This window comes from Dendropsophus ebraccatus, chromosome 5, assembly GCF_027789765.1.
Source record: "Dendropsophus ebraccatus isolate aDenEbr1 chromosome 5, aDenEbr1.pat, whole genome shotgun sequence".
Taxonomy (NCBI): Eukaryota; Metazoa; Chordata; class Amphibia; order Anura; family Hylidae; genus Dendropsophus; species Dendropsophus ebraccatus.
The window spans coordinates 138,008,146-138,019,708 of record NC_091458.1 but is presented as its reverse complement, the minus strand read 5'-3'; the positions used below and the strand labels follow the sequence as shown (position 1 = coordinate 138,019,708).

Genomic DNA, 11,563 nt, shown 5'->3' with positions numbered 1-11,563 from the left:
AGAAGGAGCAGGGGCGGCAAGTTTAAATAGCTGCCCGCTCCTGCCTCTCACTGTTGCAGGGAACATGGAGCGTTTTTACGCTCTGTAGGCCGGGTGTGTACTCCTGGAGTGTAAAAACCAATTAATCAGATTTACTTTGTTCCATATCGGAATTTACAGCTCAGTTCTGGAACAGCCTTCCAGAACCCATTATGATCAAGAACCGAGGTACCACTGTATATATATATATATATATATATATATATATATATATATATATATATATATGGGGCCTGTTCTGGTAGAGTAAGCAATCATTGAAACCTATGGCACAACCAAGTTGTTCACTTGATGTTTCATAAACTTTCCTCTACCTGTTAGACAGGTGTGTCTGGCTTCATTCCAAGGGATCGAGTTACCTGAGTCACTTACAGTAAGAGAGGATGTGAGGGGGTGTAGAGTGCGGGGGAGGCACAGCCCTTCAAGGTAAACACCATTAAGAAACAAGTTCTGCATTAAACCACGTGACTGCGGAGAAATGAAACTGGAGATGGAGCAAACTGAGCCAAGACATCAGGAGGACGTTCACCTGAATTTACAATTACGTTTTTTCATTTAAATATAATTGTTATATAATTAACAATAAATGCCGTCATGTATGGAAAAGTCGAGAGTTGTAATTGCTGTAATGCATTGTAGAGAAGTGAGCCTTAGCGTACGTTCATGCGGCAATCGGCGGTGTTGGATTCACTGCCGGGTCAGCTGGTACGATGGTGGGGAGGCTGAGTGGGTCTAGGGTCACTTGGGCACTTGTCACGGTAGCCTGGAGTGGTATAGGACCCACCCTGGACAGCTTGGTGCTCCCCCTGCACGAAAGGTTTAACCCAAGTGTAAAGGTGTGTAGGTGCGGGTGCACAAGAATAGGCCAGAGTGGTGGCCTATTAAATGCTGGATTCACAGGTCAGAAAGGTCAGTGCTGCTCTGGGAACTTGGTCAGATAAGACTGCAGGATGTTGTGTTTTGCAGGGCTGCCTTTTCTCCTCTCTGTGCTCACTCCTCCCCTTGGCCCCTCCCCTCTCCATAGAGCATAATGTACACAGAAATCCTGCTTCTTCTGAAGTGAGGGGGGAGGTAGGAAAACAGCTTCTTGAGTACAGAAGGAAACTCTTTTGCTTAATAAAACCTATTACAGAGTTTCTTAAAATCGTTTGTGCTGTGGATACTTATTTGTACTTAATACTTAATTGTTGACATTTAAATGACAATTACACTTTAAACTATTAGTATTTATTTTGTTTGTGCCAAGATGTCCAAATCCTCTTTCCCATTCCTCTGTTTCTTTAGTCACTAGTCCAGGGATGGGGAACCTGCTGCCCCCCAGCTGTTGCAAAACTACTATTCCCATCATGCCTGGACAGCCAAAGCTTTAGCTGCACCACCTAGAGGGCCGCAGGTTCCCCATCTGTGTGCGATCGGGCAGTGTCATCATGTTTATTTATAGCTGTGTGCGATCGGGCATTGTCATTTTGTTCATTTATAGCTGTGGGCGATCGGGCAGTGTCATCATGTTTATTTCTAACTGTGGGCGTTCGGGCAGTGTCATCTTGTTCATTCATAGTTGTGGGCGATCAGGCAGTGTCATCTTGTTCATTTATAGCTGTGGGCGATCGGGCAGTGTCATATTGTTCATTTATAGCTGTGGGCGATCGGGCAGTGTCATATTGTTCATTTATAGCTGTGGGCGATCGGGCAGTGTCATCTTGTTCATTTATAGCTGTGGGCGATCGGGCAGTGTCATCTTGTATATTCATAGTTGTGGGCAATCGGGCAGTGCCATCTTGTTCATTTATAGCTGTGGGTGATCGGGCAGTGCCATCTTGTATATTCATAGGTGTGGGCGATCGGGCAGTGCCATCTTGTTCATTTATAGCTGTGGGTGTTCGGGCAGTGTCATCTTGTTCATTTATAGCTGTGGGTGTTCGGGCAGTGTCATCTTGTTCATTTATAGCTGTGGGCGATCGGGCAGTGCCATCTTGTTAATTTATAGCTGTGTGCGATCGGGCAGTGTCATGTTGTTCATTCATAGTTTTGTGCGATCGGGCAGTGTCATCATGTTTATTTCTAACTGTGGGCGTTCGGGCAGTGTCATCTTGTTCATTCATAGTTGTGGGCGATCGGGCAGTGTCATCTTGTTCATTTATAGTTGTGGGCGATTGGGCAGTGCCATCTTGTTCATTTATAGCTGTGGGTGATCGGGCAGCGTCATCTTGTTCATTCATAGGTGTGGGCGATCGGGCAGTGTCATCTTGTTCATTTATAGCTGTGGGCGATCGGGCAGTGTCATCTTGTTCATTTATAGCTGTGGGCGATCGGGCAGTGCCATCTTGTTCATTCATAGCTGTGGGCAATTGGGCAGTGCCATCTTGTTCATTTATAGCTGTGTGCGATCGGGCAGTGTCATCTTGTTCATTTATAGCTATGGGCAATCGGGCAGTGTCATCTAAGAAAGAAATAAAGATTATGTGACTATTGCACTGAACTCTGTCCTGCCGGGAGTCATAATCTCCTGCATTTTACAACTTACAGTCTTACCGCTCTTTCCTGCCCACACATATGTATACTGAAGAGACAATTTTAAAGTGACACTGTCGTGTTTGACGTCAGAGAGACATCAAGAGAGAGACAGATTTGATTGGACTCGGGTCTGAGTCACATGATAAGACTGCCGTGGGTGTTGTGTGCAGCTGGTGGGCTCTGGTGCTTTTGGGGTAACTTGTCATGGTGGCCAGGAGTGGTAACACCCACCCCCAGACACACGGGCACCGGACCTTGGTAGAACTGGTGTGAGGTGCAGGGTGCGGCACCAGAGAGGACAGAGTCCAGCACTTAAACAGGAGTTGTACTTTTCTTGAGGTAACTTCAGTGCAATACACAGTATATGGGTTAAACTGCTCACAGGTGCTAGTGCAAGAAAAACAATACTAAAGATAGACCCTTGAGGTAGACTTGAGTAGGAAAAGAGACATACGTGGGTAGTATGGGGGCCAGATAGGAGCCATTGCCTAATTAGTATCAGTACTCTGCAAGGATGTGTGTTGAAACTGCTTGAAGAACGTCTCATCCTCACGCTTAGATATATGTACGTCTGACCGCCTTCTGTATACACAAATTCGGAGACCGCCATGTGAGGTATTACAAGTCTAAAGGTCTCTAAGTTGAGCTCCCACTGAAGATTTCCCCAGTGTGTGTCAGTAAGGTACCTCGGCTCTTAGCAACTTTGCCTTACTGGGGATCCAGTCCCTCTGCCTTTCCTTAGGGGGGACTGTCCTGAGTGAAGAATTCTCGGCGTGGGCACCTAGTCTTCTGGTTACCCCACTTCTGGAACTTAACACTGCATACTGGCTACTAGTCCAGTCTGAACTGAACACTAAACATCTCTGGCTAGTTCACGACTCCTCTTTCTACAGGAACTAAGGGTTAGAGAGTGCAAAAACAGGGTAGAGTAGAGGCATCTGTGATTGGTCAAACATATCTAAACCTTGTAGGGCAGCAGATGTGTGCAGGGGAGAGTGAGTAGAAAACACAGCTGCCAGCACTTGGTGTGACACCTGGGAGAGTTACATTCTGACAGGCGGTGAAAAGCTTAGTGAAGTAAAAGCTTAGTAGAGACACCTGTTCATCATGCAAGTTGTATATCACCTGAGGGCAATTAACTTATGCTAATTATATTATTAACTTTTACTAATTATATTATCATCTCTGCAGCTTACCAGGAGACAATGATCTCTGTTATGTCACTGTGTGGTTACAGAGGTTTTCGTGCTGTGTGACAGGAGAGCTGACTATACAATGCAATGCTACTAAACGTGGAAATGCATCGGCTGTACACAAGCCCAGAGAGGACTTGTCCCACTCGCAAAGGACTGGGACTTCCTGTGTTTGGTCTCCTTTTTTTAAACAGAGAGAAGACCAAATATCAAGATGGAGGGAGCATTGAACACAGTTTGACAGGAAGGGAGACACCTAGTGGCCAAATGCATAACAATGATTTAAAAAAATAAATAAAGTGAGTATATTGCCAAATGGCTCAAGCCCTGTTTATTTCCTATTAACCGCCTCTTAACATAGACATTCTATACAAACAAATTAAATTAAATTGAAATAACAGTTTATTTGCTTTAATAAATGTTACTAACTTGATAAACTTTAAAACCAAGATATTTACATGTGAAATGACTGACATTATCTGTAAATAAGTGCGGAGAAACTGAGATAGTAAAAGAACTTCTGCAATGTTAAAAATATTTACAGGAATGACACATCGGCTTGAACATAACCTATATACAGAGTGCTAACTATTGTCTACAATAACACTAGTACACCATTTGATCAGACCTTAGAGTATTCACTTATTAGCTGCTGTATGTCCTGCAGGAAGTGGTGTATTCTGTTCAGTCTGACACAGTGCTCTCTGCTGCCACCTCTGTCCATGTCAGGAGCTGTCCAGAGCAGTAGGAAATCCTCACAGAAAACCTGGACAGTTCCGGTCTCGGACAGAGATGTCAGCAGAGAGCACTGTGTCAGACTAGCAAGAATACACTATTTCCTGCAGATCGTATAGCAGCTGATAAGTACTTGAGATTTTCAAATAGGAGTAAATTACAGATCTATATAACTTTCTGAAATCAGTTGATTTAAAAGAAAAAGATTTTCGCCACAGTACCCCTTTAAGGGAATTACACAGATGTTTTCATGGTATTAAAAATATAAAAATTAGAAAACTATAAAACATTAGAGCATGTATCATATATGTATATAAATGCAATGTTGGTCACAAGTTATAAAGAATAACAACTTGCACGGAACTTAAGGTGAAACGTCTTCCTTCACCTTCCATGTGTTTGTTCGGAGACTTATGACTCCATCTTGATTCCTGACTGTAAATACACAAACTTTACAACTGAACAAAATATAAGAAATTAAAAAATGGTTTACAACAACCTACTGAAGCTAAAAGATCAGCTTAAGTAACGGCACCGTAATAATGATGCTACTATAAGGTCCTTGATAACAAGGCTGGATTCTGACAAATATATGCACAGTGGACGGTCATCCACACAGTCTCTGACATGAGGCTCCTAGCATCCAAAGGCTCCTGCGTCACCTTGGCGCCAACCGCTGGAGTTTTTCCCAAATTTATACACTAATCTGCGTCCATCTACGCGCTCAAGGATTTCTCGTTTGTAGTAATATCTGTGAAGAGAGAAGAATATGTTAAAAGAAGTCCTCCTCTGAACTACGGTACATTTTTATAAAGCTAAGAATTACTGGAAATGTTATCCATTAAAGGGGTACTCTGACCAAAAAAAATATATTTCAAAATAACTAGTTTCAGAAAGTTTATTGTAAACTACTTCTATGTAAAAATATCCCATCTATCCAGTACTTATCAGCTGCTGTATGTCCTGCAGGAAGTGGTGTATTCTTTCCAGTCTTACACAGTGCTCTCTGCTGACACCTCTGTCCAGATCAGTAGCAAATTCTCAGAGAAAACCTCTCCTGCTCTGGACAGTTCCTGACATGGACAGAGGTGGCAGCAGAGAGAACTATGTCATAATGGAGAGAATACACCACTTCCTGCAGAACATACAGCAGATGATAAATACTGGAAGACTCAAGATTTTTAAATAAAAGTAATTTACAAATCTATATAACTTTCTGACGCCAATTGACTTGAAAATAAAAAACAATTTCACTGGAGTACCCCTTTAAATGAGCTAATGAATCTAAATAGCTAAACCAGTGCACTAACCTCATAGCTCGGCTAAGCTTCTCGTATGTCATGCTGGCATTTTTCTTCTTCTGCCCCCAAAGTTGGGCAACTGCCTCTGATCGCAGAAACTTGAAAACGCCTTCAGATCGATCCTCCCACTTTAAGAGACCTTCATTTAAGTCAGGATGCAGTAATATATCCCGAATAAACTCCCACAGGTGTGTACCGCGTGCAGCTAAAATAAGAGGTAAAAATAGATTAAAAGTCTTATTAGAGCCAGGTAAAACAATGAAAGGAAATAAAGATTTAAAGAGCACATAAGTGTGTCAGATTAAATGGGTTATCCAGCGAAAATCTTTTTCTTTCAGATCTACTTGTGTCAGAAATGTATATAGATTTGTATGTATATAGAATTTCAAGTATTCCAGTACTTATCAGCTGCTGTATGTCCTGCAGGAAGTGGTGTATTCTCTCCACTCTGATACAGTGCTCTCTGCTGACACCTCTGTCCATGTCAGGAGCTGTCCAGAGCAGTAGTAAATCCCCATAGAAAACCTCTCCTGCTCTGGACAGACATGGCAGCAGAGAGCACTGTGTCAGACTGGAAAGAATACACCATTTCCTGCAGGACATACAGCAGCTGATAAGTACTGGAAGACTGGAAATTTTTAAATAGAAGTAAATTACAAATCTATATAACTTTCTGACACCAGTTGATTTGCAAGAAAAAGATTTTCGCTGGAGTACCCCTTTAACTAAAGGAAATCCCTGGTGGACACTTACAGTGCTTGCTTTTCTTCGTCTCCAAGATGTCTGTGGTATTAGAACTTGTTTTCCGGGGTCGACCCCTCCTCCTCTTATTGGGGGCTTCATCACATTTGTTATAATTTGGTAAACGGTCTGAAAATAGAGAGGCAGGAAGAATATGTGATCAGTGATAGGATACCTCTTATAGTTGTGTTTATGTGTTATTAATATTAGACTCGACTTACCTTTTTGCAAAGAAGCTTTGACCTCCAGATCAAGGTCACTTCCTGCGGAATCGCCAGCCTGTGGGCTATATGATCCTGTCAGTGCAAAAGAAGACAGATGAGTATCCTTGAAAGGATAAATCTAGCCAATTTTTTTACTATTAAATCGAGATTTGTAGTTTACTGCTATTTAGAAAATCTCTAGTCTTCCAGTACTTATCAGTTTCTGTATGTCCTGCAGGAAGTGGTATATTCTTTCCAGTCTGGAGAGCAGGAGAGGTTTTCTATAGAGATTTGCCACTGCTCTGGACAGTTCCTGACATGGACAGAGGTGGCAGCAGAGAGCACTGTGTCAGACTGGAAAGAATACACCACTTCCTGCAGGACATGCAGCAGCTGATAAGTACTTTTTAAAATCAGCAGTAAATTACAAATCTCTGGCACTTTCTGACACCAGTTGATTTTAAAGATTTTTTTTTCCACTGGAGGACCCCTTTAAGTGAATATATCTGCTTTACTATAACTTACCAGATACACATGACTCGGAGCTGGCAGGGGAGATTGGATCAGAGTAATAACCTGGATCTGTTGCTTTCCCTCCATAGAATTCAAAGTCTGTATTAAAAAACATGTAGGATTTAGAATATTTATAACAAACAATTTTCTCATCCACTATGTGTGCTACTAACACCATAAGGCTATGTTCACCCCCCCCCCCCCCAAAAAACAAACAAACAAACAAAACATGGGCGGGGAGGGGGGTGACAAAGCCAATATCCTTCAAACAATGGCTATTGTTATAAAGTAACGGAGGTTATCTGTCGTTAAATGACGGCAAACCAATAAAAATTATTATTTTCATGGTGTGTGAACAATTATTACGTCTTTCAAACATAATCAATAATCTTTCCGTGTGTATGTATGTGTGTATGTCCAGAGCAGGAGAGGTTTTCTATGGGGATTTGCTACTGCTCTGGACAGTTCCTGACAATGGACAGAGGTGGCAGCAGAGAGCACTGTGTCAGACTGGAAAGAATACACCACTTCCTGCAGGACATACAGCAGCTGATAAGTACTGGTGATTTTTAAATAAAAGTAATTTAAAAATCTGTATCACTTTCTGACAGCAGTTGATTTGAAAAAAAATAAAAATGGCGGAGTAATGGATAATATTTTCAATAATTCTTAGCTGGTGATCAGTATTTTATGGTACCAGTTGATTTGGGGAGGGGGGAGGAATACGTTTTTAACGGAGTATTCCTTAAATGCTCCAGAGGCCCTTTGTGTGGCCCTATATATTATCCTTTGATGGTAGTACAATTCTGTGTAACAGGGTGGGACATGACAATACTGTAAGTGAGTGTTCATACAGGCCTTCCCTTACAATAATAGGGCTGTGTAGGAGCAAGAGGAGACCCATCAGCCATTCTATTTCCAAAGGATATGCCATCAAAGTAATTAATGGAAAATTACTTTTAGTATATGGATTTAAAGCTTTTTCATTTCAATTGAAGGTTTCAAAGTGAAGAAAATGACTGTAACCCACTTATAGTGAAAATAAAAAAAATTGTAGTAAAAAAGTCAGACTATAATATAATATAATAAAATACCTATATCTTTCTTTAGTCCGAACTGCAGATTGTCTTCATTTTTAATATAGTCGTAGATCAGGTCCCAATCTGAGTGACCTTCTGAAATAATGACATTGTTATTAATAAAAAATATAATAATAATAATAATAATAGTAATAATAATAATAATAATAATACAACAAAATAATAATAATAATAATAATAATAATATATAATAATGTATTGTAGGCAATAAGAGCATAAAGAGGCAACAACACTGTTACGCTACATTGATGACTTGCAGAGAAAATCCAGAGCATTCATATTGCTGTGGATTTGCTGCAGACCTGTTTCAGGTTTGGGCCAGGTTTTTTTTGGACAGCCATCATGTCATACTCGAAAAACGGCTGTTATTTCAAAACAACGCTATTCCACAAATAACTGGGTGTAAAATAAAGGCCATCCAAAAAAAACAAAAAAAAAACGTCCAACAGCCATAAAGGACGTTGTGTGGTTGTGGCCTTGGGCTGATTTGATCTTTCCCATTGATATCAGTAGAGAAATTCAGAAAATTAATAGAAATGCAGAAGATCCATACTGCTGTGTGTGGATAAGATTTTCAAAAATGACATAAACTTTGCTGGTACTGCTGGAATTCATCATGCTGGATCCATATTACAGACCTATTCCTACAGGCAGCAGAATACTTACCCTCTGAAAGGTGGAACTTTAATTCATAATCATTGGAATCACATGAGTTGGATGATGGAGGAGTTGGCCCTGGAAGGAAATTTTTGAGAATCAAGGTTAGACTGGACGCAGTATAACACCTACTAGACAGTAGGTTCTCGATTGCTGACGGACGGCTAACAGATGATAGTTTATGGTAAGCGTGGGCTGTACTAATATCAAGTAAAACATGGTATCAATTTCTTGTGTTAGAGTTTATATAAAGAAATATATAGTTGTATAATCTTTGTACCCTAAAATACCTTCTTACAGGTAATTTACAGGATAAACAATGTGAATGGCTTTGTTTGCGCAGAAATTTGCTTATCAGCTGGCTGCCTCGGGTGCCTGGAAAAGCTGGATCCAGTCCTTGGAGAAGTTTCCCAGGACTGGATCCAGCTTTTCCAGGCACCCGGGGTGCAGAGGAATAGACTTCAAAGGCAGCAGGCTGATAAGCAGATTGCCGAGCTAACAAAGCGATTGTACTTTAAATTCGCTCATGCCTACTAAAAACCTATAGAAAAGTATTTCTAAATAACTAAGTCATGGTACTCACACTCTTTCAGCTGGCATAAATGGGCGTAGAGTTTATCCCCCAGTCCACCAAACATGGTCCTCATGTCTTCCTGGCTCAGCTGACACAGGCGTTGTCCATCCATTTCACACTGGGTTAAATCGATAGTGCTGGCGTCCCACTTGTTCTTCTCTACATTATAGCTGATCCAGTCCAACACACTCTGCTGTGTCCACATGTGCGGCAGATCCTGACTCCATTCACTGATCTCTGCTGTGAAACATAAGATATACCACTTTATCTTTTTATTTAAGCCGGGTATTGGGAACCTTCAACACTCCATCTGTTGCAAAACTACAATTCCCATCATGCCTGAACATCCAAAGCTTTAGATTTGGCTGTGCCGACATGATAGGAATTGTAGTTTTACAACAGCTTGAGGGCCGAAGGTTCCCCATCACTGTCCTAAACCCCCACACTAAGGCTGTTTTCACTTCAGGAACATATTGGGCAAAGGTGGCCGTCATGTTATATAGACGACGGCTAACAGTGATCATGATGTTTATCAATGGCCGTCTCTATATAAACAGATCAAGTATTTCTTAACTGATCGTTGTAAGTGAAACCTTTTTTTTTTTTCTTTTCAGTTACCTGTTAGCTCTTCAGCAGTTCCCGGTACAGTAAACGTAAGGAACTTGTCATTATCCGGATTCGTCAAAGCACCAGTCAATACAGCGTTGGCTTGGACAGGCGAATATAAAGTCGTAAAATAATTGTTAATGACACTGCTGATCTCACAGCCTCCTCCGGCCATCATAGACCCTGGATGGGGAAGGAAATCGGAACAAAAATAATCAAACAATGATTGACACAAAAACTTCAAAAAAGTTGCACCGTATTGATTATAATTAGAGATGAGCGAACCTGGAGCATGCTCGAGTCGATCCGAACCCGAACTTTCGGCATTTGATTAGCAGTGGCTGCTGAAGTTGGATAAAGCCCTAAGGCTATGGGGAAATCATGGATATAGTCATTGGCTGTATCCATGTTTTCCAGACAACCTTAGAGCTTTATCCAAGTTCAGCAGCCCCAGCTAATCAAATTCCGATCGTTCGGGTTCGGATGGACTCGAACCCGAACCCGGTTCGCTCATCTCTAATTATAATACAACACAATGGAATTCAGCTGAAGACAAATCTGTAGACTCCAAACCAGAGCAGAGAGTCAACCGTCAGTCTTCAACTATCACATCAGATGTCCATACAACAATTTAATAGATAAGATGCACAATGCAAAAATACACTAGGGAACGTCAAAAAATCAAAAACACCCCCCTCCCCCATAAGTAACTGAAAGCACAAAATCTATTATATAAGCTAAAAAGCAAAAACTTTCCAAAAATTCTGTCTTCTGGTTGGTTTGATGTAAATGTTACACTACCTGTGCACTATTCCAGAAGCTCGAGTAATCCAACTAGGCGCAACTAAGACAGTGAAACGAAAGCTCTTCTTATATACACCCAACCCATGTAACCTGACTCCACCTGAGCTATTTACAACAGGGACTTTCCCCAGGTGCGTGATGTGAGTTCAGAGGCCGCAAGAAAATTTGCATAGCATACTGTATCTAGCTATGTGCCGGGGAAAATAAGGGACAGAAGGTTTAATCATTGCTAGAGGTGACAGGTGTCTAAACATTCTGGTTCGCCAGTTCACGTCCAACAACCAATGTTTTTTTTTTTTTCAAGTTCATGACCAGGCAGTAAAGTATTAACTACATTGAAGTTTTTATTTTTGAGTTGAAAAAATAGTTAAACAAATTTCTGTAATTAAGTAAATTCTACTTTTAGTATTGCAGGATGAAATTTAAAAAAATTCTTGTCTAAATCAAGATTTGTCTTTAGCTTGTAACATAGTAACATAGTAAATAAGGTTGAAAGAAGACAAGAGTCCATCAGATTTAACCTAGGGAAACCCTACTGTGTTGATCCAGAGGAAGGCAAACCCCCCTATGAGGCAGATGACAA

The 11,563-nt window shown here is 41.0% G+C and overlaps 1 protein-coding gene across 2 annotated transcripts; it reads right to left on the bottom strand.

The window, feature by feature from the left end:
- Positions 1–4,332: 4,332 nt before the first annotated feature.
- Positions 4,333–11,071, bottom strand: ELF3 (E74 like ETS transcription factor 3). 2 transcript variants are annotated; one of them, XM_069971432.1, is made up of 10 exons: positions 10,978–11,071; positions 10,189–10,359; positions 9,580–9,807; positions 9,006–9,074; positions 8,334–8,414; positions 7,252–7,338; positions 6,745–6,819; positions 6,536–6,652; positions 5,792–5,987; positions 4,333–5,232 (listed from the first exon to the last, which is right to left on the bottom strand). In XM_069971432.1, the coding sequence occupies exons 2-10, from the start codon at positions 10,352–10,354 to the stop codon at positions 5,118–5,120; spliced, it is 1,134 nt and encodes a 377-aa protein (XP_069827533.1). In that variant the 5' UTR covers positions 10,355–10,359; positions 10,978–11,071; the 3' UTR covers positions 4,333–5,117. The 2 variants fall into 2 exon arrangements, with proteins under 2 accessions (XP_069827533.1, XP_069827532.1); XM_069971431.1 differs by having other exon boundaries at positions 9,580–9,810; positions 10,978–11,070.
- Positions 11,072–11,563: the final 492 nt, after the last annotated feature.